The sequence below is a fragment of the Lontra canadensis genome, unplaced genomic scaffold, assembly GCF_010015895.1.
Source record: "Lontra canadensis isolate GAN:19392208 unplaced genomic scaffold, GSC_riverotter_1.0 scaffold2, whole genome shotgun sequence".
In the NCBI taxonomy this organism is placed as follows: domain Eukaryota; kingdom Metazoa; phylum Chordata; class Mammalia; order Carnivora; family Mustelidae; genus Lontra; species Lontra canadensis.
The window spans coordinates 67,936,961-67,960,846 of record NW_022630996.1 but is presented as its reverse complement, the minus strand read 5'-3'; the positions used below and the strand labels follow the sequence as shown (position 1 = coordinate 67,960,846).

Genomic DNA, 23,886 nt, shown 5'->3' with positions numbered 1-23,886 from the left:
AGGAGTGAGTCTTTCATGTATATCAAACAGTTTTGAGCCTGCCTAGAGATCCTCATAATCTGCTCTTGGATTTGAGTGGGTGATTTGGACAATAATTTTTTCTAAGTCCTCTGAAGCTCTAGAGCATGTTCTTCAAAACTGGGCTTGTCAAATTCATTTCCAATTCAAAGACTGTATAATCTCACTTTGTTTCATTTTCAGCACAGTAAAAATAGCTGTGTATATATACATGTGTGATTTGGTTTACAACCTGCTTGTTAAAAGATTGGGCAATGGCAGTGTGAGTTAGACAAATTATAGGGCTGTTTTGTTTGGCTTATTTCTTAAAAGTTAATGAGCTATAATTTGATATTAGCCTCTTGGTTTGTTATTACCATTTTAGTGTATGAAAAACATTTAATAATTTCTAATACTTGTTTCATAAAAATACCATTAGGTTGTGAGTGAAAGCATAGTTCAGAGTTCAGAACAAGCCTGCTTTTTGCGGTGTCCTGTGCCAAAGCAGGTGTAACTGTTTCACATACTGCTGTAGTTAATGTACTGTCCATTTCAGCATTGGAGCTAGCAGGAAAGATAATTAGAAACTCAAAAATTTTCCAATATTTACAGTGCTTTGCGGCTACAAGAGGTATTTCGTGGGGGAATTATTTAGATTTCCAAGTCTGTGTATGTTACAGACATAAAACCCTACAACTACACCAACTCAGAAAGGCTGCATGTCAAAAACGCAGCATACTAAACATATCTGAGTAATTTTTTAAAAATGAGTATATAAAGTAGTGAAAAATGGGGGTAAAATACTGTAAAACTTAATAATATGTGTATACCAAATATAGTTAGACATTCTTTGAGGAACCTAAGTCGTCTACAATACTCCATTAACTTGCTATCGGTGGTAAAATTTAATAATTATTGGCTGTTTACATGTTTACTATTTACGTGTTTAGTCTTTGTAAATAGTAATTGTATTTCTTCATCAGGGTAATTTGTGACAAAAAGCATTAGGTTTTGCCCAAAGAGAGCAGTTGATCAGCATGACAGGGATAGTCGTAGGTTCAAAGAGTGGGCTGTATATTTAGACTCACTGGGAAATGGTGATTTTATTCTTTTAACCAGCTGATTAATATATAAGAGAAGATCATCTCAAGAGAGTATTTTCTACATTACATTTCCTAATAGTGGGTATTGTTTATGTGAAGGTCTTCTCACAGCAATCTGTCACCCTTGACGAATAACCTCTGTGTCAAATCTTAGACAGTTGGGATCTTCAGAATACAAGAGACCTTAGACATTATCTGTCTAGTCTGTCTCCGTTCTCACCTTTATAAAGGTAGCCTCTTGATCTTTAAAACAAAAAAAATCTAAAATGTATGACACATAAACATAGGGTGACAAAACTTTTCATACTTACTCCAGTGACTCTAGCTTTTTGTCCATAGATTTAAGAACAGTGCTTTTTTAAATACAACACATTCATTATTTCCAGATTAAAAAAAACAACAGAGATAACGGTAGAGATGTGTCTTTCCTCCTCGTTGTGCTTTGGCTGTTCACTGACAGCTACTGTCTTCCCAAGCAGGATGATTTCAGTGCCTCTTGAAATTAGAAATTCAGTTTCTGCCTCCTCAAGAAGTAGTCCAATGTCTGTTAGGATTTAACTCTGGTCAGTGACATAGCTTAGTTGACCCACTCTGGAGACTGAACTGAGTTGAGTGGTCACTGGGCATGTGACTATCTCCTGGCCTGCATATGATAGGTGGGCTTGTCCGTCGAATGGCAGCCCTGTTGCCACATCTTCCTTACTCATACGATAGCTGTCTTTAGCCCAAGGCCAGCTCTCTTAAGCGGTTTTGTTCCTGCAGAATTTGCTAGATCACATATGTCTGTAATTGAAAATGTACCTGGTGTGATAATTGCATAAATATATTAAAAGCCACTGAATTGTATACTTTAAAGGGTGAACTTTATGGTGTGTGAATTATTATCTCAATAAAGCTATTAGTTTTTAACTACACATTTCTCAGTAAAGACTGCTTTAGCTGCAATAAGGAGAAGAAGTGATAACATACAGTTGTTCTTTGAGAAGAAGGTTCATTGATGAGGTTAGGAATCAGTTCTAGAGGCTGGCTAAAACAAACTTGTCAATAAAGAGACCATGATTTTGCTATGTCTTCTGATTTGGCCTATTAATCCTTTAAATTTAGCAAGAGATTAACATTACAGATGACTGTATTCTGGCAGCAAACTACCTAAGGGACCTGAACAATCATAACAGTCAAATGAAACCTTTCTATTTTATTATATGTATGAGCTTATTTTACATATATAAATAAACAGATGGCTTTAGATATCCTGTATTTCTTTAAGTACTTACCGGAACCCTAGCTACTATTCTATAAAATTCATGCCACTAGTACGGAGTTAACTTACTTAAATGAAGGTCATATATTGTTAATGCTGGCAGGTTTGTTTTCATACTATCATAATAAAAACAGAAAAAAATTTTGTTTTTCCATAGATTAGAGTTTTTATAATGTTTAGTATTGCAGATAAAGATGAAACAAGTTGTATTAAATAAAGCTATACTTTTTTTTTCCCCCTTTACTGCTTCAAGATTCTACAGAATGAACAACTAGATGATATATCTCCCTTGGGTAATGAGGAAGTTTCAGCAGTTAGCCAAGCATGGTTTACAACTAAAGAAGATAAGGATTCTCTGACTAACAAAGGTAAGAAGTAATATGAATTTCAGTGTCCATTGGAAAAAAAAGAGGAGGTAAGAAGAACTTGTAGTCATCAGGATTTTGAGGACTTCATAATTGTGATTGAGTAGTTACAGTAATTGAGTTTTTGTGATTGATTAACTTTGGCTCTGAATGAGACCATGAAACCAACATTTGTTTTTCAATGATCATAATTTCTCTGAGATGCAGTAAATCATAAACAGATGCACAGGGGTGGCATTTAAAAGAAAGTAGTTACTTCACATGGGAGTGGGAAGTCAAGTCTTTTCAAAACTCTTGGTCTGATAAGCGGCTTAGAAGTTTAAAGTAAGTGTTTATAGTGCTCCAGAGTTCATAAGGATTGGTGGGGAGCTGCTTTCACAAGAAAGTGGGGATTATAGCTTACACCACTCTGAAGTTAAGGAAAGGAATTGCATTCATCCACTGCATAGTAAATACTCATTATAAATATATTATTCGCTTCATATCCAACATAGTATGTTTACCTTGTCCTAGAATCATTTGTGCATGCTCTTTTGCCCATAAAATTTATTTTTTTCATTGGTGAATTTTTCAGACAGTTTTGAGCATGATTTGGCTTTTGTAATTTTCATGTCTTTTTAGCATGCCTGTATTGCTCCAAGAATAAGACATATAACTGAGAGGAAGTAATAAATTCTTACTCTTTTACTTATTATTTTTATTTAGTAGAATCAAATGTTGGGTTTTTGTTTTTTGGGTTTTTTTTTTTTGAGATTTATTTATTTATTTTAGAGAGAGAGAAGGAGAGTGTAAGAGAAGGGGGGGCAGAGGGAGAGGGAGACTGAATCTCAGAATCTCAAGGAGACTCCACACTGAGCGCAGACCCTGATGCAGGGCTCCATCTCACGACCTTGAGATTATGACCTGAGCCAAAAACAAGAGTTGGACAACTTAACTGCCTGAGCCACCCAGGTGCCCTAGGAGCGAATATATTCTTTCTTACAAACCAGAGGTTATGGGGCGCATAGCTGACTCAGTTAGTAGAGCATGTAACCCTTGATCTCAGGGTCAGGAGTTCAAGCCCCGCATTGGCCTTGGAGTCTACTCAAAAGAGATTACAAAAGCAGCTATTTGGGGATCTTTCAGATTTCAGATGAATAAAAAAGTAGCTATATTTTGTTCCCATAGATAATTTATTTAATCACAAAGCAAATTGGCAGTATTTTATTCCTCTTGAGGGATAACATTTTCTATAACATTATTTCTTTTCCCTTAAAGGACATAAATGGAAACAGGGGATGTGGTCTAAGGAAGAAATTGATATTTTGATGAACAATATTGAACGCTATCTAAAGGTATTTTATGGCATTTGTTTGTTTCACAAATTCTTTCATTGCCAATTTGCAAAAATCATCAAAGCATCATTGTATGTACTTTATAAGGAGCTTTCCAGTAGTTTTTCTAATGGATGATTGGTTAATATGTCATAGCTTCATAATTTTAAGGTGTATAATCATAGCATATTTTTGAACAAATTTCAAATTTTTAGTTTAACATAACTTTACTGTGTTAGTCAACATCTGAAATTTAGGCAAAATCCTAATAGCTTCTCAGAATCTTAAAGCCCTGTCTTTTCAAGCAGCCTGTAAATTAGTTTATGCTTGTACTGTCTAAAGCCTAAGATTCATGTCTTCTTTGAGTGTATTTACAACATGAGTCTTCCCCTTTTTAAAAAAAATGAATAATTTAGGGGTGCCTGGGTGGCTCAGTGGGTTAAAGCCTCTGCCTTCAGCTCAGGTCATGGTCCCAGGGTCCTGGGATCGAGCCCCGCATCGAGCTCTCTGCTCAGCAGGGAGCCTGCTTCCTCCTCTCTCTGCCTGCCTCCGCCTACTTGTGATCTCTGTCTGACAAATAAATAAATAAAATCTTTAAAAAAAAAAAAGAATAATTTAGTTCATTTTTCTGTTGAGGCTTATATGTGGTTAGCTAAGTCATCCTTTTCATTAAATGTCTCTTGAACATAGCATTTTTGAGGTACTGGAGATATGAATTGCTATAATACACAGTGTTGGCTTTTTAAAAGCCAGCAATTCATTTCGGAGTGTTAAAAGCAGGTGAAGAGTAAGGCTTTGTACCATGTGAGTGATACATGTTGTGAATTCTGCATGAGATTGGAGAAGGAAGAGTATATTCTTAGGGTTAGGACAGTTATGGAAAATATTTGGAAGAGCAAGGATTTAAGTGGAGTCTTTTTTTTTTTTTTTTTAAGATTTTATTTATTTATTTTGACAGAAATCACAAGTAGGCAGAGAGGCAGGTGGGGGAGTGGGGGTGGGAAGCAGGCGCTGAGCAGAGAGCCCAATGGGGGGCCCAATCTCAGGACCCCAAGACCACAACCTGAGCCGAAGGCAAAGGCTTTAACCCGCTGAGCCACCCAGGCACCCCTATTTTTATTTATTTTTTTATTTTATTTTTTAATTTTTTTTTTAAAGATTTATTTATTTATTTATTTGACAGAGAGAGAGATCACAAGTAGTCAGAGAGGCAGGCAGAGAGAGAGAGAGGAGGAAGCAGGCTCCCTGCTGAGCACAGAGCTGGATGCGGAGCTCGATCCCAGGACCCTGGGATCATGACCTGAGGTGAAGGCAGAGGCTTAACCCACTGAGCCACCCAGGCGCCCCTTTAATTTTTTTTTTTTTTGAGTGGAGTCTTAAAGGAAGAGAACTTGGGCTAGAATGGGGCTGGAGGGAGCATGAGCAAATGCTGAGCACCAAGGAGTCAAATGAAACTCAGAGCACATTAAATTAGCCCCTTTAACTTGAACCGAGTAATTATCTGGAAACTTGGCTTTGAAGTCCAGTCCAAAGAAATAGAACTGTCTTATAGGAAATGAGAAAAGCTAGTAACTTAGTTGAGTGAGGGATTGGTGGAGTAGGTCTGTGCTCTTTTCAAGGGAATTTTTCTAGTAATTTGCTGACCGTTCCCTTATTGGAGTTAGTGCATGTTTGAAATACAGACCATCAGCATTGTTTGGGAATGGGACGTGTACAGCATTTATTTAACCATTCTCCTATTTTGTTTGATACTTGGGTGGTTGATAAAATTTTTCACTACTATAAATATATTGGTGCCTAGACTGTCCATATTCCTAAACCTGATTTTAATCTGCACTGTTCCCGAGCTAAGCTCTGTAAACTCTAAGGAGTAAATAAAAAAACTTCAGTTCTTTGTTAATGAATAAAGATTCTTCCCACCAAACTAATATTTTTAAGAGAAACACAAATGCAGTGACCACTGAAAGTATATGTCCACCAGCCACATAAACTTTAGTTAAAACTTGAAAAATTCTGCAGGTTTATATAAGGCAGTAACAAATGATAAGAACCCTGAACTTTGGGAATTAAGCTGGTTTCTTGTCTAGGGGATTGGAGTTGATGGTTTTCAAGGACCCCTTCAATTCTGATTAAAGGGCAGGAATGTGACTGATGCGAGATCTTTGAGATCTAAATCTTTTAGACTGATTTGAGATCGCTTGACTGGATGAGATAATTAAGGACTTTATAAACTAGAGTGGTGGAAGAATTGGCAGATAAGCAGATGGTCGGTAAGGACACCTGGTGACTAGATGTCGGAGAAGAGGGAAAAGGAAGATTTGGAATAACTTCAGGGTGTTTTATTTTGGATGCCTGGGAGAAGGATGAATGGATTGGCAGAGATAGGAAACGTCCAAAAGGGCATACTGATCTTGGGAAAAGATACCTGGTTTGATAGTTGATCATGGTTTTTATTATGTGCTGCTGTTTAAGAACACTGTGGAGCCATTTTTATTAAATTTTTTTTTAAGATTTTACTTGTTTATTTGACAGAGAGACACAGCAAGAGAGGGAACACAAGCAGGGGGAGTGGGAGAGGGAGAAGCAGGCTTCCCGTGGAGCAGTGAGCCCAATGTGGGGCTCTATCCCAGGACCCTGGGATCGTGACCTGAGCTGAAGGCAGCCGCCTAACAACTGAGCCACCCAGGTGCCCCATGTGAAGCCATTTTTAAACCAATTAATTAGACATCAGATAAATGAAAGTATGATACAAGTGGAAAAAAGAGCAGAAGCATCTTCATCTCAGTATATGGTCATCCTGCAACACAGTGCCTTTCATATATTTAGATTGTAAATGTTAGATTTATTATTTGCAGAACTGGAATAAGAGGATTTTAAATTCTAAAATTTAGAAACTTGGGGCATCTAGCTGGCTCATTCAGTAGAGTGTGACTCTTGATCTTGCGGTCATGAGTTTAAACCCCACGTTGGGTGTAGAGCTGACTAATAGGGGGCACCTGGGTGGCTCAGTGGGTTAAAGCCTCTGCCTTTGGCTCAGGTAATGATCCTAGTGTCCTGGGATCGAGCCCTGCATCCGGCTCTCTGCTCTGCGGGGAGCCTGCTTCCTCTCTCTCTGCCTGCCTCTCTGCCTACTTGTGTTCTCTGTCACTCTGTCAAAATAAATAAATAAAAATCTTAAAAAGAAAAAAAAGATTAATAGAAAAAATGTAGAAACTTTTTCCTGTGAAGTTCTATACATTCCAAGGAATGTATAAAATGCACATCAGCGTAATTTTACCTCTTTTTGAAATTTATGTAAATGGTTTCATTCTCTGGGTGTTCTATAATTGGCTTCTGTTGTTTATTGTGATTTTGTGATCCATACCCTGTTGATTTTTTTTTTTAGCTGTATTTCATAATGCCAGTATAGATACTGTAAGTTACCATGTGCAGTTAACAGTCATTTGGGGTCTTTATAGGTTTTTTGCTATTAATTTAAACAAATTTGTTGGGTGTGAATGCTGCTTTATTATGGATTTTAATCTGTATTCCTCTGATAACATACTTTTATATGCTTACTGGCCACTTTCTAGGTTTCCTCTTTGAAATTCCTGTTTGTTTTTTTATCAGTTTTTTGCAGGGTTATCTTTTTCATTCTCTAGACATTCTTAATGTATGCTGGCTCTTTGTTTATTTGATATCTTGTCTCAATTCAGTAGCCTATCTTTTCCTTTTCTGCGGGAGTCATTTGATGAAAATCTTAATTTCAACATCAAAATCATTTTTTACTTTTATATTTTGCATGGTTATTTGGAAATCCTTTTCTGCTTCAAGGGCATAAGGATATTGCCCTATATATTATCACATAAAAGTTCTATAGTTTTGTCTTTCATGTTGATTTTTTTTTCCCTATAGCTCTGAGATAGGGTTTCACTGTTGGGGTTTTTTGGTTGGTTTGTTTTGATTTTTTTGTTTGTTTGTTTAATATGGAAGGCAGTTGTCCCAGCATCGCTATAGAATGTCCGTCTTCTCCCAGTCTACAGTGTCCGTTTTGTTCCAAATCAAGCTTCCACAAATCTGTTTGTAGGTTTCTAATTTGTTCCCAGGTTCTGTTTGTTGATACTTGGCACTAGTATAGATGACACTACTTAGAGAAATCATAGCACCTAATGGGGCAAGTCTCTTTATGAATGTCTTGCCCCTTTTTGACCCTTTGCTTAGAATCGAGTTGCAGAGAATGGAAAACTGTTGGAATTTTTATTGGACTGCATTGAATCTGTGCATTAGTTTGAGGGTAATTAACATCTTTACAGTATTCCATTTTCCTATAGAGAACACTGTATACCGTCTGTTGTAGTGGCTTCCTGTTTAATGCCTTTTGGTACTTTGTTTTCCTCCATAAAGGACTTGTATAACTTGCCTAAGATTTAGTCCTGTTGCTTTTAATTTTGATGATACTGTAAATGAGAACTTTTAAACTTTTTTTGATCTTTGTATAGAAATGCAAATAACTTTGTATACTGATTTTGTAATGAGAATTTGCTACTCATTTAAGTTTCTTCATATATAACACCTGTAAATGATTTTTCTTTTTCAACCTATGCTTTTTATATATTTTCTTTTATTAGGTTATCAGCAAATCCAAATTCACTAGGAGTGCAATTATGAATGTTCTATGTTATAAATGTTCTTTCCACATCTATAGCTATTTACACTTTTTCCATAAATTTAATAATTAATGCTATAATAATAATTTTTTTAATTAACACAAAATTCCTGGAATAAGTATACCATCTGTATCCATCTGTATTGATTACTGACCTTCTTACACATTGCTGGTGCTCAATATTTTAGGGACTGGGGGATCTGTATTAGAGAATGAACTTACCTGAAAATTCTTTTCTGAAACTGTCCTTGTGTGGTTTTGCTGTTGAGGTTATAGTAGCCTAATAAAATGAATGAGGAAGTGTTCCCCCTGTTTTTTTATACCATAGAATAGTTTAAAATCAGAATGATGTTTCTCTTGATTGTTTGGTAGGATTTACCTATGAATTCATGTGGGCCTGGTATTTCCATTGTGAAAAATTATTAATAACTATTAAATTTTCTTGGTGGTCTGTGCTTATTAGATTTTCTATCTCTTCCTGAGTCTGTTTTGGTAAGTTGACTTTTTCTAGGAGTTTATTCATTTTATGTAAGTTTTCAAATTTATGGCCATAGAATTTTCATAATGTTCAACTGTCTAATCTCTGTAGCATCTCTACTTAGGCCCCATTTTTTCATTTCCAGTGTTTTGTCTTTTAGTTTTGCCATAGTTTATCTTTTCGTATTTTATTAGTCTTGATGAGTCTTTTCAAAGTACCATTTTTTTAGCATTGCTTATAGTTTCTGTTATTTATTTGATTCCTAATTCTGTTAATTTTATTCTTGTGATTTTCTTCTACTTTCTTTAGATATTAATTTTTTTATAATTTTAAAAGGTGTTGACACAACATGACTTTATGAATTTAATAGTTTATTTTTGGAGCATTTAAGTATCACTTTATTATCTCTTGAAACATTTTAAAGTTTATATTTGACTTATTAATGAATTAGCAATACATTATTTTTCTAAATGCCATTGATGATCTTGAAAATAAAAAAACAACTTTTAAAAAGCATAGTATATCCATATGCATTTTATCAGAAATCCCTAAATCAAAGAAATGTAACCCATTTAGGCACGCGGAATAAAAGATGCTACAGAAATCATCTTTGAGATGTCAAAAGACGAAAGAAAAGATTTCTACAGGACTATAGCATGGGGTCTGAACCGGCCTTTGTTTGCAGTTTATAGAAGAGTGCTTCGCATGTATGATGACAGAAACCATGTGGGAAAGTATGAAAACTTGTAATGCTGCATGTTTTCATGTAATTAGGGGAAATATTTAAAGAGCTATCTTTTTTTAAAAATATGAGCAGAATTTTAATTGGAAACAGCTATGAATTACTGTTTGCTGTGTTAATATTTTTTTTCTCCAGGTCCATGTTGTAACTATGGAAATCTCATTATAATAAGGCCTCTTAGAACTTAGAATCTCAATCACCTTATATGTCAGATTTTAGACTTAGCTATCTTCATCAAAGTCTGCTATATAATAAAGTAACATTATAATAAAAAATATTATAGTGGGTAAAGATTTAGGAGGTGTGGGGGAAAAACCCTCTAAATTCATTGGTAACATCATTCCTATTTTTTTATAGTATAGCATTTCCTAGGTTAGTGACCCTTTTTTTATCTTTTTAAATAAAACCAGAATGGAAAATAACTAAATTTCTAAATACAATGCCTGGATTTCTGTTATAGGTAACATTTATGGGAAGGCATCATTTTTTTTTTTTCAGTGCAAGGATTCTTTGGTGTTTTTTAATTTCCCTTTGGGAATTTTAGGTAGTCATACTATGGCTTATTAGGTACTGCTTTTAAAAAGAACATTGCATTGGCTGTATTGAGTACATAACCTCTAAAGAAAAAGAGCCTTTACATTGGAGCAAGAGTCTGGAAGATGTCCATGCATGGGTAGGGGAAATAAAGAGAAGTTTTTTAAATTTTTTGGTGCCTTGTAACAGTTTACCATAGATTTGCATTTTGGCTCTGGTTTACAGTGTCATACATAAGTCTTTCAGAGTAACTACGATATTAGAGGGCCTGAAACCAGTTTTCAAATAAAGGAAGACTTAAAGTGGAATAGGTGCAAATATGTTTTAAGTGTTGTATTTTCCTAGAGAAAGATGTACATTGCTCACTTTTATTATAGCTAAAAGTATTTTTTTATAAAAAAGAAGATAGAAGCATCAGTTTCAATTTTTAGTAATTTACTTTGAAGTTGGTTACTTTTAAAATATTATCAGTGTGCTAAGTGACTTAACATTTGGGTCCCTAAGTAAAATTCTGATTTTTATTAAGTTGTTTTTTTTTTAACATTCTTTGTTTTAATCGATCTTTTTAAAAATTTCTTTAAATTTCTAGATATACACCTGAAGAAATTGAAAAGCTCAAGGAGTAAGTTAAAAAATTTTTTTTCTTTTTCTGAATTCTGATAGTTGGGTTTTAATTTTTTTAATACCTTTGTTTTTTCTAAACTTTTACTTTGAAACTGTCAAGAGATTTTTAGTAGACTGGTGTAATTTAATCGTGCTATTAAGCATGATTGACCATAAGAAGAACTTTTCAGGTCCATACGTGCACAGAGTAGCCATGCCCTTAAATTTCATCTTCTCCTTAGTGAGTTGCTGAATTAAATGTGTCCTCAGACCACTAATAAGGGTTACAGAAGAGATTAGATGGCCATTCTTGGTGGCCTGAAGACTGAATACCGGGATTAGAAACCAGGATCAAAACCGGGGTTGTGCTACATGCTTAGTTTAGAATGGTGACTTAGCAAATGTTGCACTTAATGTCTGGGCGGACTCTACTTTATGAAGGCTATTTTGCAGGAAAAATAATTTTGCTTTGTTGAGTAGGGCCCTAAAGTATGGGTTGATGGATTGTATGGACCATGGAAAAAAATTGAAGGTTGATCCTCTTTATGGTGATAGCAGCTTAGGAAACTTTTTCAGATGTCTGAGAAGAGCTTGTTAGGCGTGCTCAAAGGGAACAATCTGGGGATTGCCTGGGAGATTGTGTCAGTAACCTGAGGGGAAATTTGGTCTTTTTTGAACACATATCCAAGTTACTTATTTCTTCTCTGACCCAGGAAAAAGGCAATTGCTGCCTGTTTTTTTTTCACCCACAGACAACTGTGGACCCCAAAAAAAGGCCACACTTTCAAACTTTGGCTCTCAAAGTATTGCTGCCCACAACTTCCAAACCAGTCAAATGGGAAGAAGAAGAATGAAGAATAAATGATGAAATTAAAAGGGAGAAAACAGTTGAACCCAATGCTGATTGGCAGACTCTTGTTTTAGGCTCCGGATAAAGCATGGCAATGACTGGGCAACAATAGGGGCGGCGCTAGGAAGAAGCGCGTCTTCCGTCAAAGATCGGTGCCGACTGATGAAGGATACTTGCAACACAGGTACTGTGAGCGCCCGCTCTTGTCTCCATCAGAGCTTCCCGCCCCTTCTCATACTGCTTTCTCTACTCTTCCAGAAAGAAATTTGTCATTCGCTTGAGTTCACATTGTATTTTCTAGTCTTCCTTTTTCTTCGTGCTTTGTAGGCCCGAGTAAGCCTTCATTTTTCTGCCTTTGTGTGAGGTGACATTGTTCACAGGGACACATTGCCTCCGTTTCAGAGGTTTTAGGTGTAGCATGTTTCCATTTTGTAGCAATGCAAAACTGCTCCAGTTGGGAAAGTTTTTATTATTAAGGCTTACATAACAGGAAGTAGTTTTAATTTAAACCCATCTAACTGTTGAGCTTCTGTAAACAACACCTTATCAACTTCATGTTATAAAAAAAAAACTTCAGTTTGGTCAGTTCCCAGCTCAAGTTACCTTCAGTGCTATGGCTCTGTTTTGCTAATTTCAAGCAAGTAAGTATATTTTTCTATAGAAAAAAACTTGTCATTAGTGTTTCAGTCTCTGGTACAGACCACAAATGCCTATTTAACTCTTAGTGTATACAAGTGCACTGATGATACTGTTAAACCTAACCTCTGTGACCAGTAACAGTATTGAGGCTCTGGCACCAGCTCTCACATAACTTTCTGAGCCTGAATTTCCTCAAAAATGAAGAGGTTAGAATAGGTGATCTGTAGATCTCATATATGAGAAGGAAAGTAAGATAGTTCCATTTTAGCCCTAAAATTTTCTGAAGGAGCTACAATCTGTGCTCAGTCTTTCAGTAAGAAAAGTGGTTCTCAAGTTAAGCCTAACCTTCCTAGTTGTATGTTTTCCGTTTTCACCTCCCTACCCTGCCAAAGTGGAATCGGGGAATATTTCCTGCTTAACCATTGACTCCACCAGCCCTGTGACCCACAAGACATAGAGAAATAAATCCCTCCAACTCTGTCATTCTGTGGTTAATGACAGCTTAATGAATGAAGCAGGAATAGGAGCTCTACGTTTAGAATTTGGCCCAGAGTTTTTATGTAAGGCACTGTGAGTACCGTTTTGCTGCCATGCTAAAGTAGAAGCAGGACTTTGTCTTGAATATATGGTATCCAGAACTGTGCTTAGTGCATAATAGAAGTCCAATAAGTGTTTGTTGAATGAATGAATCCCTGATGCAAGCACACAGCTCTTTTGAAATTTTCTAGGCATTTTAGCTACTAGTAACAAAATGGAAACAGAAGTGGAAGGAGTTAAAAAAAAACAAAAACAAAAACAAAAAACTGTTTTTATGCTTAAGTTCCTTAAGAAAAGACCAAACGGATCATTTGGTGTCATTACTGGTTTATGGCTTTGGGAAAACCTGGAGTAAAATCATGTGTGAATACCAGTCTCAGACTTCTGTTCTGTCACAGTTTCTTAGAGTTGGGCTGGTAGGGAAAGGAGATGGGATAAACCTAGTTTCCATTTTACTGAAGTGGGTAGGAGCCCATAGGAGTTACTCCACTTGTCTCATCATTCTTTCCTCTGGTGAGGGATCTCTGTTAGCCACACCACTTCTGCAGAGCAGGGAATTCTAGACAAAACTAAGGAAAAATTTTGTGAGGTTTTGTGTCCAACTCGCTACCACAAAGCTCTTACCACTTAGGTTTAGTGCGGCTGACAGTGTATAATTCTTTCTAGGTATGTACTGGGTAGTTTTTCTTTCCTTAAGGAGTCAGTCAGTGTTTTCCATCAGGATTCTGTATTTTCTTTTGTATCAAGAACCTTCCTGGCCTAGTCAAACGCAGTCGTCTTAGTAGATACATGCAGTGTCCTTCCCCAGAGTCATTCAGAAATAACTTACTGGCGCTACTGCGTACTTCCCATCAGGGCTGCATCTGATTTGCAAAAAGGAAGGTAGCATAATAGTCTGATGATTTCCTTCTTTCAGGGAAGTGGACAGAAGAAGAGGAAAAGAGACTTGCAGAGGTGGTTCATGAATTGACAAGCACTGAGCCAGGTGACATAGTGACACAGGGCGTGTCATGGGCAGCTGTGGCAGAGCGAGTGGGTACCCGCTCAGAAAAGCAGTGTCGTTCTAAATGGCTCAACTACCTGAACTGGAAACAGAGTGGAGGAACTGAATGGACCAAGGAAGATGAAATCAATCTCATCCTCAGGTTTGTGTCCTAAGTCCTTTAAAGACAATAGCAGTAGGTGGCTTGATTGATGTTTCCTCTTTTGGTTTCCTTAGATGCCTAATGTCTGAAAAGCATCCTTTCCATAGAGAATGGGTCCACGGAGGATCCTTCAGACCCTGTGCATTTCATATTGAGCTCTTTTGTTTTGTGTTTGTTCCTTTTTAGTGGATTTAGTGCTCATGCAAAGTACCAGATTGAAGGCGTGGAGACTGAAGTCCTCTCTCTCCCCACAGAACAGGTATGGCACAGACAGTGGCATTGCAGCCTGCCACTGTCCACCAGTGTGCCTCAGTGCTAGCAGAGGGGCACCGTGTGCAGGGGAAGAGGGCAGTTCAGTCTCCATGCCCTTCAGTCTTGGGTGACTGTGCTAAGATTGCCAAGCAGGGGGCCCAGGCTACAGTTACTCCACACCTTCACACCGGACCCAGTCAGGCACTTCCATGTCATACGTATCCAAAAATAGCTTTAAGGTAATAATCCTGAGCTTATTTTTTTTTTTTTAAGTTAGTTGGTACAACCATTAAGACTCAGTGACTCGAGGCAGAAATACCAGCAAGGACATGTTTGAGACATCAAAGTAATAAAAGCTCCTCCCTCTTGAAAATCGACATCATCATGACAGTTGAAGCTGGAGAACAAATATCGATCACTCATACCCCAAATCTAGTGGAACTATTATATTAGTGGTTTTTGTTTTGGTTGCTGCTGGAGTATTGTTTTTGTTTTTATCATTTTATTTTGGGTTTTGTTTTTAATAAACTTGTTTCAACTAGTCATCTGCAAATAGCTCATTTTTAAATGTTTTTATTTGTTACAGATATGGAAAAGGTCAAATCTAGGAAATAACTTGCTATGGCACACTATAACACATTACAAAACACTTTTCCACTAACACTGCTCTTACCCTATTCTAACCTTTAGCTACTCCCTTGCCTTTACAGTGTTTCATTGGCTTCTGACCATTTACAGTCTGGCCCATTCCTTGTACCATTAACAAAAGGCTCTTGATAGTGCTAGGTCATAGCTCCTAGCTGTGGGGGCAGTTCAGGGTGCAGTCCTTTCCCATGCAATTAACAGTAGCATCTCCATGACATAAGCTGCTGTCCCCTTTATTGCCAGTGCCATCATGTGTAGTCAGGGGAGGGTTCTTCCAGAGAAATAAATTAACATCTAACAGATGTTTGTTTTGTAACCTGTAGGATAGCAGAGCTTGATGTAGCTGATGAAAATGACATCAACTGGGATCTGTTAGCGGAGGGATGGAGCAGTGTCCGTTCACCACAATGGCTTCGAAGTAAATGGTGGACCATCAAAAGGCAGATTGCAAATCATAAGGATGTTTCGTTCCCTGGTAATGTATTTTTTGCTTCTTAAGTCCTTCCCTTGTCTTACCATATTTACTCCTCAGGACTTAAGAGGTCAGACGTTCTTTGCCTCAGCTAAAGAGATATGAATCTTAGTAGATCTTCACTGAAACAGCTCTATTTCTTTGGCTAACTGTCTTTCCATCCCTTGAGAAGAGTTGATGTGATGTGTAATTCTCAAAGCACCTAAGATGAAAATAAACACATTTACATACATTCTTGTTCTCATACAACTGTGCAGAAAATGATTTTACATATTGTGTACAAAAATGTATTTCTGAAAACTTAGGTTTAAATCAACTTTTAAGTGTTGAATAACTTCACATAACTGGGTTTGTCATTGAGAGATTTTCTTTGGTGGTTTTATAGTATAAAGACTATAAATTCATAATTCATTAATGATGTAAATCTAGACATCCTAAGTTGGGTTTGCTTAAAAGTGAGGCACAAGCATGTTTGTCCCTTCATTGCCTGCTTTGCACTCAGGTATGAAACTAAGATGTACAGTCCATTTAATTAAGGCAGTCAAATTCATGCCCCTTGATAGAGTGCTCCAACTTCCATTTTTCCAAAGGAAAATACAATACTGAAGAACTTTGGCTCGATGAAAATAAGATTTTTAAAAAATTAAGTCCATAGTTATAAATTTATAAATCTAATATTAAAACCAGAAAAGTGAATGAATACTAATGTGACATAAACCCACCCATATTGCAGTTACCACCTGAGAGGACTGATAGGAGGGGGCAAGTCTAGATTTGACTTTCCTGCACAAGAATTCAAGGTGGTTGCATATTACTGTTTGGAAAAGATAAGCTGCTTCTCTCGAGTTGTGAGTTCAGCTCACAGCCAGCTGACTAAGGAAGTAAGCTACTTTGCATTAACAGTATTCTCCCCAAATAATAAGAATTTTATCCTGAAGCCCTAGGACATAACAAAGGTCTTATTTTCATGTTCCTCACAATGGCTTTTTTTTTTTTTTAATGTATCTTAGGTGGCAAGAATAACATTGTGTTAGGAATTTTTTAAATTTCTTGTGATGGATAATGTTTCCGGAAATTTCAGACAAGTTGTAGCTTTAAAATATTTTTATTGTTATTTTGCTGAGATCCCACATGCAGTGTGCAGTTATTTATTCCAAATACTTTCCCTCCTTACCCCCACCTCCCCTGCTGCTTAGATGGTGGTCTGTCGGAGAATCAATGTTCTTTTTGTCTACCCATCTCCCTTCAGTCTTAATAAAAGGTCTTAAACAGTTACATGAGAATCAAAAAAACAACCCAACGCTTTTGGAGAATAAATCAGGATCTGGAGTTCCAAACAGTAATTCCAATTCCAGTGTACAGCATGTTCAGATCAGAGTCGCCCGCTTGGAAGACAATACAGCCATCTCTCCAAGCCCCATGACAGCCTTGCAGATTCCAGTCCAAATCACTCATGTCTGTAAGTGTCTATTGGAGACTCCTTGCTCTTGGACCTCTATGATTTGTTAATGGCTCTAATACCTTTCATTCTTCCAGAATGTTGACAGAAATTTATGCAAGTTGACAGAGGCAGTCTAAGGCATTTTATGTTCATTAGCTTAATTAATATTTGCACAAAAGATGAGTGTGTGACAGAACTTCCCAGCCATAATAAACCATTTTAAATCATTACTTTTAGAGGTTGCAAAGAATTAATGATTAATAGACTACTACCTAAAATCAGTTGGACAAGGAAATAGAGTTCCTAAGGTGGCACATCATTTGTAATAATTAACCAGAGACACACAGATTAGGGGTGGATTTGAAGTCATGTGTAGGAGAAAGGGGTTTGAGGAGATTGAGATTTTCTTCAAGAAGAGCCAGTTTTCCTTTGGGAACTATTTTATCCTTTTTTTTTTTTTTTTTAAAGCCTCTGATATTTTTTCAGTTTAATGAGATTATGAGAACCGAACAGTTGTTACAGGGAGAGGATTTGATAGTTCTACCTTTTTTTCCGTGACAGAGTAACAGAAAAGAAGTGCGAATAAAATCCTCAGAACCAGATGATTCTTCACTTTTTTCTTGTTTCTTTTGTCTACCTAAATGCTATGCCTATGGAAAGGTCATTGCCAAAAGTATGCCAACTGCTGTATGTTATTCTCAATCGGGATTATTAGCATTTTGAGTGAGATAATTGATTGTTGGCAGGGCTGTCCTTCACACTGTAGGATGCTCAGTGTCCCTTGACTCACCCACAAAATGCCAGTAGTACTTCCTAATCATTATGGCAAATAAAAGCACCCTAAGGATTTTCAAATGTACCCTATGACACCATTTTGAGAATCACTGGGCTGCCTATTGGTCATGGTGACACTACATACACCCATATATCCAGTGACTATCCAGGTTACCTTGGAGACCTTTAAAATGATCATGCCTGTCTTAAAATTCTAACTTAAGTTTGGTTATTTGCTTTAGCTTTCTACCAGTATAATAAAGCATGAAGAAATTTTTTAGCCCTCTGCTTATTTAACTTTATAACCCGAAGAATTGCAAAAACTGGTCCGCCATAAATATGCGAGCTACTGTTGGTTATAGATTGTGCACAGAGATTGTTAGAATTTCCCTTGGCTGTTGGGGTGACTGTACTTACTGGGAATGCAGACACTGGTACCTTAATATTCACAGGATGGCTTTTTTAAAATATGTAGAATAATTTTATTTCTTCCAGCAAGGAAGTAAGAGTTTATACCATATCAGTTATTCTTTGCATTCAGGCTAAAGTCTCACATGATTGTTTCTTCCTTTATGTTAGGAGCCAGGGACTCGCAAACTTTAGAGCCAGAATAGTAAATATAAATATGTTAAACTTTGCAGCCCACATAGGTCTTTGTGGGATTTTCTGGTTTTTAAACAATCCTTTAAAAATGTAAAAACCAAAATAATTAAAAATGTAAAAACCATTCTTAGTCTTTGGCCACAATTTGTCCCTGCCCAGTTTGCTTACCCATGATGAAGGTTATTTATCTGGAATCCCTTTAAATTATTCTAGGTTTGATCTTAAGATTCCATCAACTAGAGAAATAGTAACATGAATCAAGTGCATTTTTTTGAAAGGTGTCTCATATCCTTTCCCACTGAGAAGTATTTTAGGAATAAACGCTACACATTGCAAGATGATTCCAAATCATTTTTCACATGGATTTATCTACAGGTGCAGTTGAGATCACATTTCATCCAGTTACTCTTAATTCCTTATAACCTTGATCTGCTGTAACCAACAATGCTCAAGTCTGAACCCTCAACTGACACACCCGTAAAGAGATAATATACTGTGTGATCTCTAAGTGCTGCTCAGTCTTCCAAATGTGTTCTTCTGAAATAGCACTACCTTTGTTTTTTGTTTTTTTTTTTTTTAAGATTTGAGAGAGCAAGCGCGCACAAACCAGCGGTGGGAGGGGGTGGATTGCAAAGGGCAGACTCCCTGCTGAGCAGACACTTAACCAACTGAGGCACCCAGGTGCCCTGGAAATATTTATATTTCATGTTTGTGGTTCCTCCTAAGGACTACATGAGGTAGGCAGGACAGATAAAGTCTCTGAACACTAACACTAGTAAGTTCAAAGCAAGCCGTTGGCTCAGGTTTACATGGTCCGAGAACAATGCTGCTAAACTGAAGCCTGGTGTTTGGGGACTCCCGTTCCAGGAACCTATACTGCTTATCAGAATGTCCAGGAGAATTTATTTTTTACTAAGTTCCTGTTGACTTGTAAGTTAGCCTTAGTGTATTCCTCTCACTTCTAATACTAGAAATACTTTGTGATCTCTGTCAAGGGTTAGCAGGTACTGTCTCTGTAACAGCTAGTCAATTCTGCCTTTACAGTGCAAAAGCAGCTGTGGAAAATAAACAGGTATGGCCGTGTTCCTGTAATACTTTTCACAAAAACTGGTAATGGGCTGGATTTGGCTTTGAGCCAGCCCCTAATGGGTGCCATCCCAGATAAGATTGCTTCTCATAAGAAATTTAAATGACTTCAGGTTTCTAGGCAAATTATTACGTGTTTTATTTACTGTTGTCTTTGTTCCTACCACAGCTTCAACAGAGTCCCCTGCTGCTACTGTTGACTCGGAAACAATAACACTAAACAGTGGAACACTACAGGCATTTGAGATTCTTCCAGTGAGTAACACTTCACAAAAGAGAAAGCGGTCATTTTATGCATAAGAAAAACCACTGGTTTTAGCACTGTTATCTTATGAACAAATGAACTAAAAACATGATTGGCATTCAGTGCAACTATGCCCATGTTTCTGAGGCCAGATGATTAAATGAGGACATCCGTCAAGACTTCCCCTTTTTTCTTCCTCTGTAGAGGTTTAAACCAATAATGTGCTCATTTTACCTAGGAAAAGTGACAGGGCTTAATGAGGAGGGTGCATGTATGACTTTTTATTGATAAACAAATACTATATATAACCAAAAAGTTTATTGTACTGGCCCTTGGGGATACAGAATTTAAAAGTCCCAGTCCTAAATGGTGTAGCTACTTTACAAAAGAATCTTGAAGTTCCTAGAAAGGTTAAAAAGTATAGTTAACATCTGTGCCACCAATTCTAATCCAAGGTTTACGTAAGAGAAATGAAAACATGTCTGCGTAAACGTATACATGAATGTTCCTCTTCCTAATAATCAAAAAGTGGAAACCCAAATGGCCATCCACTGACAAATGGGTATATAAAATGTGCTGTCACCATACAATTAGTCAGCAGTAAAAAAGAAAGTACTAATACATGCTCCAAGGGTGAACCTTGAAAATGTTATGCTAAGTGAAACTAGCTACAAAATACCACATGGTGTTTGATTCCCATTTATTTGAAGTGTCAAAAATAGACAAATCCATAGAGACAAAAAGAGGAATGGATGCCTATGCTAAGAGGTTTTGGGGTAGCAAAGGGCCAAGATTGCTAATTTGAAGAAAGGGGGTTTCTCATAGAAAAACTTTTTAAGTCCTCATTCTTATCCTGTTTTCTAAAATGGTAATACCCAGAATTAGCTTATTTTTCAGGAAAAAAATATAAAGTAGGTTTTATTTAAATTATGTCAAGGTTTATTTGCTGTGGAAAAACGGGGCTGTTAGTGCAAAAGTTTATGCTCTGCACAAGTTACATCTCATGAGGATAGCCAGTGTGGCTGAAGGTTCTCTTTTAGAACAACTTTGGAATTTCTGCTAGCAGTTTACTTAACCAAAGCTTCCGCTTCCTAATCCTGTAGTCTCCACATTGGGGATGTGTAATAGCCTTTGTCACAGGTTGATAACTTGATTTTGCCACCTCCTCTCTTCCCCCTGGCCAAATAATATAATACATATATTTAGAATATGTGTTCAGGTTTTTACTTACTTGGGTCACAAATATTTAAAGATTTCCATCCTTATTTATTAATAAAGGATGATAGTGCCTCAGCTTCAAAAAAAAATCATGAACATTAGAGGAACTTAAGTAAATTAAGATGCATATATATAAAGTATTTACTGTCTGGCCACATCTAATTTACTGAAGGTTGTGTTGTAAATGATCAGCTTTTACTTTTATGGAGAGGGAGGAAAGAAATTGAATCTTACTGTGTGCCAGGCACCATTTACTAATAATTTGTAATGCCCACAACCCCTTCCCTGAGATAGTTATTTATGCCTACTTTAGCAATAAGGTTCATTGAGCTGGTCCCAGGAGAGCTGTTGTAACATCAGTACACAGGACCACAGGCTCTAGGATTTCAACATCACCCTCTAAGTGCAAATACCTTCCCTTTAGGATAGTAAGATAAACTGAACTCAAATTATCAAATGTAGAAGCTTATGGCTGTAAAGGGCTTATTGGCATTGAATAGTTCTGTTACAGTTCTGTGAAACATATAAGATAAACGTATTGTCCATCAAATACTTTTTGTCATTCACAACACTACTATCTCTGTACATTTCTCCTTAGTATAAAAAGTATTTCGTAAAATTTTACTATGAAAAAAATCTTTTCAGCGCTGCTGTAGTAGTACCTTTTCCAAAAATGGAGAGTGGCAGTTCTTTATGTTCTAGACAGACATGAAGGAAGACTGTGTGTGAGTTACTGCACTGGACACAGTGGCTTATGCTACCATGTCTTGGTGCCTTGAAATAAATGGCTAAGACAGCACCACAGAAATACATGGGAGTGAAGGGCAGGATCAAGGTCTGGCCTTGCCTCTCTGTTAAACCTCTAAGACAAGTATAAGGACGTAGGACAAGTCAATATTATACCCTTCATTTTATTACTTGAGGGCAGCTTCAGGATTGGGAAGTACGTTTGTGCCGAGTATATTAAAGACCCCATTTTGGATATAAACCTAGACTTAATAAATAAGCTTATTTACTTAGTCTGTTGCACCTGTGTCATTCTTAATTTTTTTTTTTCCTTTAGTCTTTCCATTTACAGCCCACTGGCACTCCAGGTACCTACCTACTTCAGACAAGCTCAAGCCAAGGCCTTCCCCTCACTCTGACGGCTAGTCCCACAGTAACCCTGACAGCTGCTGCTCCTGCTTCTCCTGAACAGATCATTGTTCACGCTTTATCCGTATGTTACGTCAATTCCTTAATTTTTCTAGTTTCTGTAGAGAAGACTATGAGGTCACAGAAGCTTTTTGTTTTTAATACCATGAGAGAACCCAGATGCCTTCAATAATAATAGGTCTAGGGGGAAAATGATTATGTTCTCTGTTTAAGTATTTACCTACATGTTAGGGACCAGGATTAATTGATAACAATTTAAGAGCCAGAACTAATGTAGTCCATGTATTTAAACAATTTCTCCTACTACTGTTGTCTCAGGAACATAGTTTTACACCATCATTCTGCCTTCACTGAGGCATAACCCTTAATCCCATGTGTCTCCTTCCATGAGATGGAATGATGGGGATGAGGGGTCCTAGAAAAACAGTGGTAAGAACACTGCAGTTCCAGAGGTAAGAGAACAGGGGAGGGGACAGGAGGGTACCACCTATAAATTATAAATGATAGTTGTCTCTTATAACTGAAGTCTGGTAGGGATGTTCTCATTTTGCCACTGATCGTTTTCTTTGACATTTTGTAGCCAGAACATTTGTTGAACACAAGTGACAACGTCACAGTGCAATGTCACACACCACGAGTCATCATTCAGACCGTTGCCACAGAGGACATCACTTCTTCCATATCCCAAGCAGAACTGACAGTAGATAGTGATATTCACTCATCTGATTTTCCTGAGCCTCCAGATGCCCTAGAAGCAGACACTTTCCCAGATGAAATTCATCAGCCTAAGATAACTGTAGAGCCATCATTTAATGATGCTCATGTATCCAAATTCAATGACCAAAATAGCACAGAACTGATGAATAGTGTTATGGTCAGAACAGAAGAAATCTCTGACACCGACCTGAAACAAGAGGAGTCGTCTTCTCCCTTAGCCCGTGCTTATGTTACTGAGGTAAGTTGCAATTAAGGGAACAGCCTTCTTGCTTGAGCCTTAAACCTTCAGTTTGGAAAAAGCCTAGCAATAACTTATGGGGCGGGGGGAGGGGGGTCTCCATTAACTTCCTTTTTCCTCTGGACACAAAATCAAATGCAGACTCCACCTGTGACCTCACGAGTATGAGACAGCTGTGTTGCACAGCCTTACCACCAAAACTTTTCCCCCATACCCTTCCAAAAGATTGAGAATTGTTTGTTGGGACCTATGGAACCATTTTCAGGAGAGTGGTTCGTAGTAGGTCTTTGTGGTACAGGTTAGTAACCTTCCTTAATAACCTTCCAGCATAACAGCATTGTTTCTTCTACATTCAGGCTTCTATTAAGTTCTGTTTTGTGCATTTTTCAGCTTTAATTTTCTTTTCTTTATTAAATGGGATAATGTTTGAATATTAAGTCCTTTTAAAGCTAAATGTGTTTGGAATCTTTAAGAAAACTAAGAAATAGGAGTCAGAATGTCTTTTGTTTGTTTTTTATTGCCACTGTTTAGGGTCTAGAGTCTCCTACCATAGAAGAACAAGTTGATCAAACCACCATCGATGATGAAACCATTCTTATCGTTCCTTCACCACATGGCTTCATCCAGGCATCTGATGTTATAGATACTGAATCTGTCTTGCCTTTGACAACACTAACAGGTACTATAATAGAACTCCATCATGTGCCTGATAAATCTTAAGGGGAACATCAGGCTACTTGATCCAACAATAATTGGTCATCTTGTTAGATTTTTGTACTTCGATAGGGTACTTACTATATCTTCTTGACATGCATTAGAGAGTACATGT

At 37.1% G+C, this 23,886-nt stretch overlaps 1 protein-coding gene across 4 annotated transcripts in view; it reads left to right on the top strand.

Moving 5' to 3' along the window:
• The window catches only part of DMTF1 (cyclin D binding myb like transcription factor 1), a 44,716-nt gene that overhangs the window by 19,435 nt on the left and 1,395 nt on the right, over nt 1-23,886 (top strand). For 2 of the 4 annotated variants that reach the window (XM_032876123.1, XM_032876113.1), the window contains 12 exons: nt 2,615-2,729; nt 3,984-4,060; nt 9,739-9,896; nt 11,028-11,060; nt 11,966-12,075; nt 13,984-14,212; nt 15,433-15,584; nt 16,831-17,040; nt 19,655-19,740; nt 22,011-22,166; nt 22,683-23,057; nt 23,589-23,736. In XM_032876123.1, the coding sequence (XP_032732014.1) occupies nt 2,615-2,729; nt 3,984-4,060; nt 9,739-9,896; nt 11,028-11,060; nt 11,966-12,075; nt 13,984-14,212; nt 15,433-15,584; nt 16,831-17,040; nt 19,655-19,740; nt 22,011-22,166; nt 22,683-23,057; nt 23,589-23,736 (1,849 nt within the window). Of the gene's footprint in view, nt 1-2,614; nt 2,730-3,983; nt 4,061-9,738; nt 9,897-11,027; nt 11,061-11,965; nt 12,076-13,983; nt 14,213-15,432; nt 15,585-16,830; nt 17,041-19,654; nt 19,741-22,010; nt 22,167-22,420; nt 23,058-23,588; nt 23,737-23,886 lie in introns of those variants that run through there. The other 2 variants (XM_032876130.1, XM_032876139.1) reach the window with 2 other exon arrangements.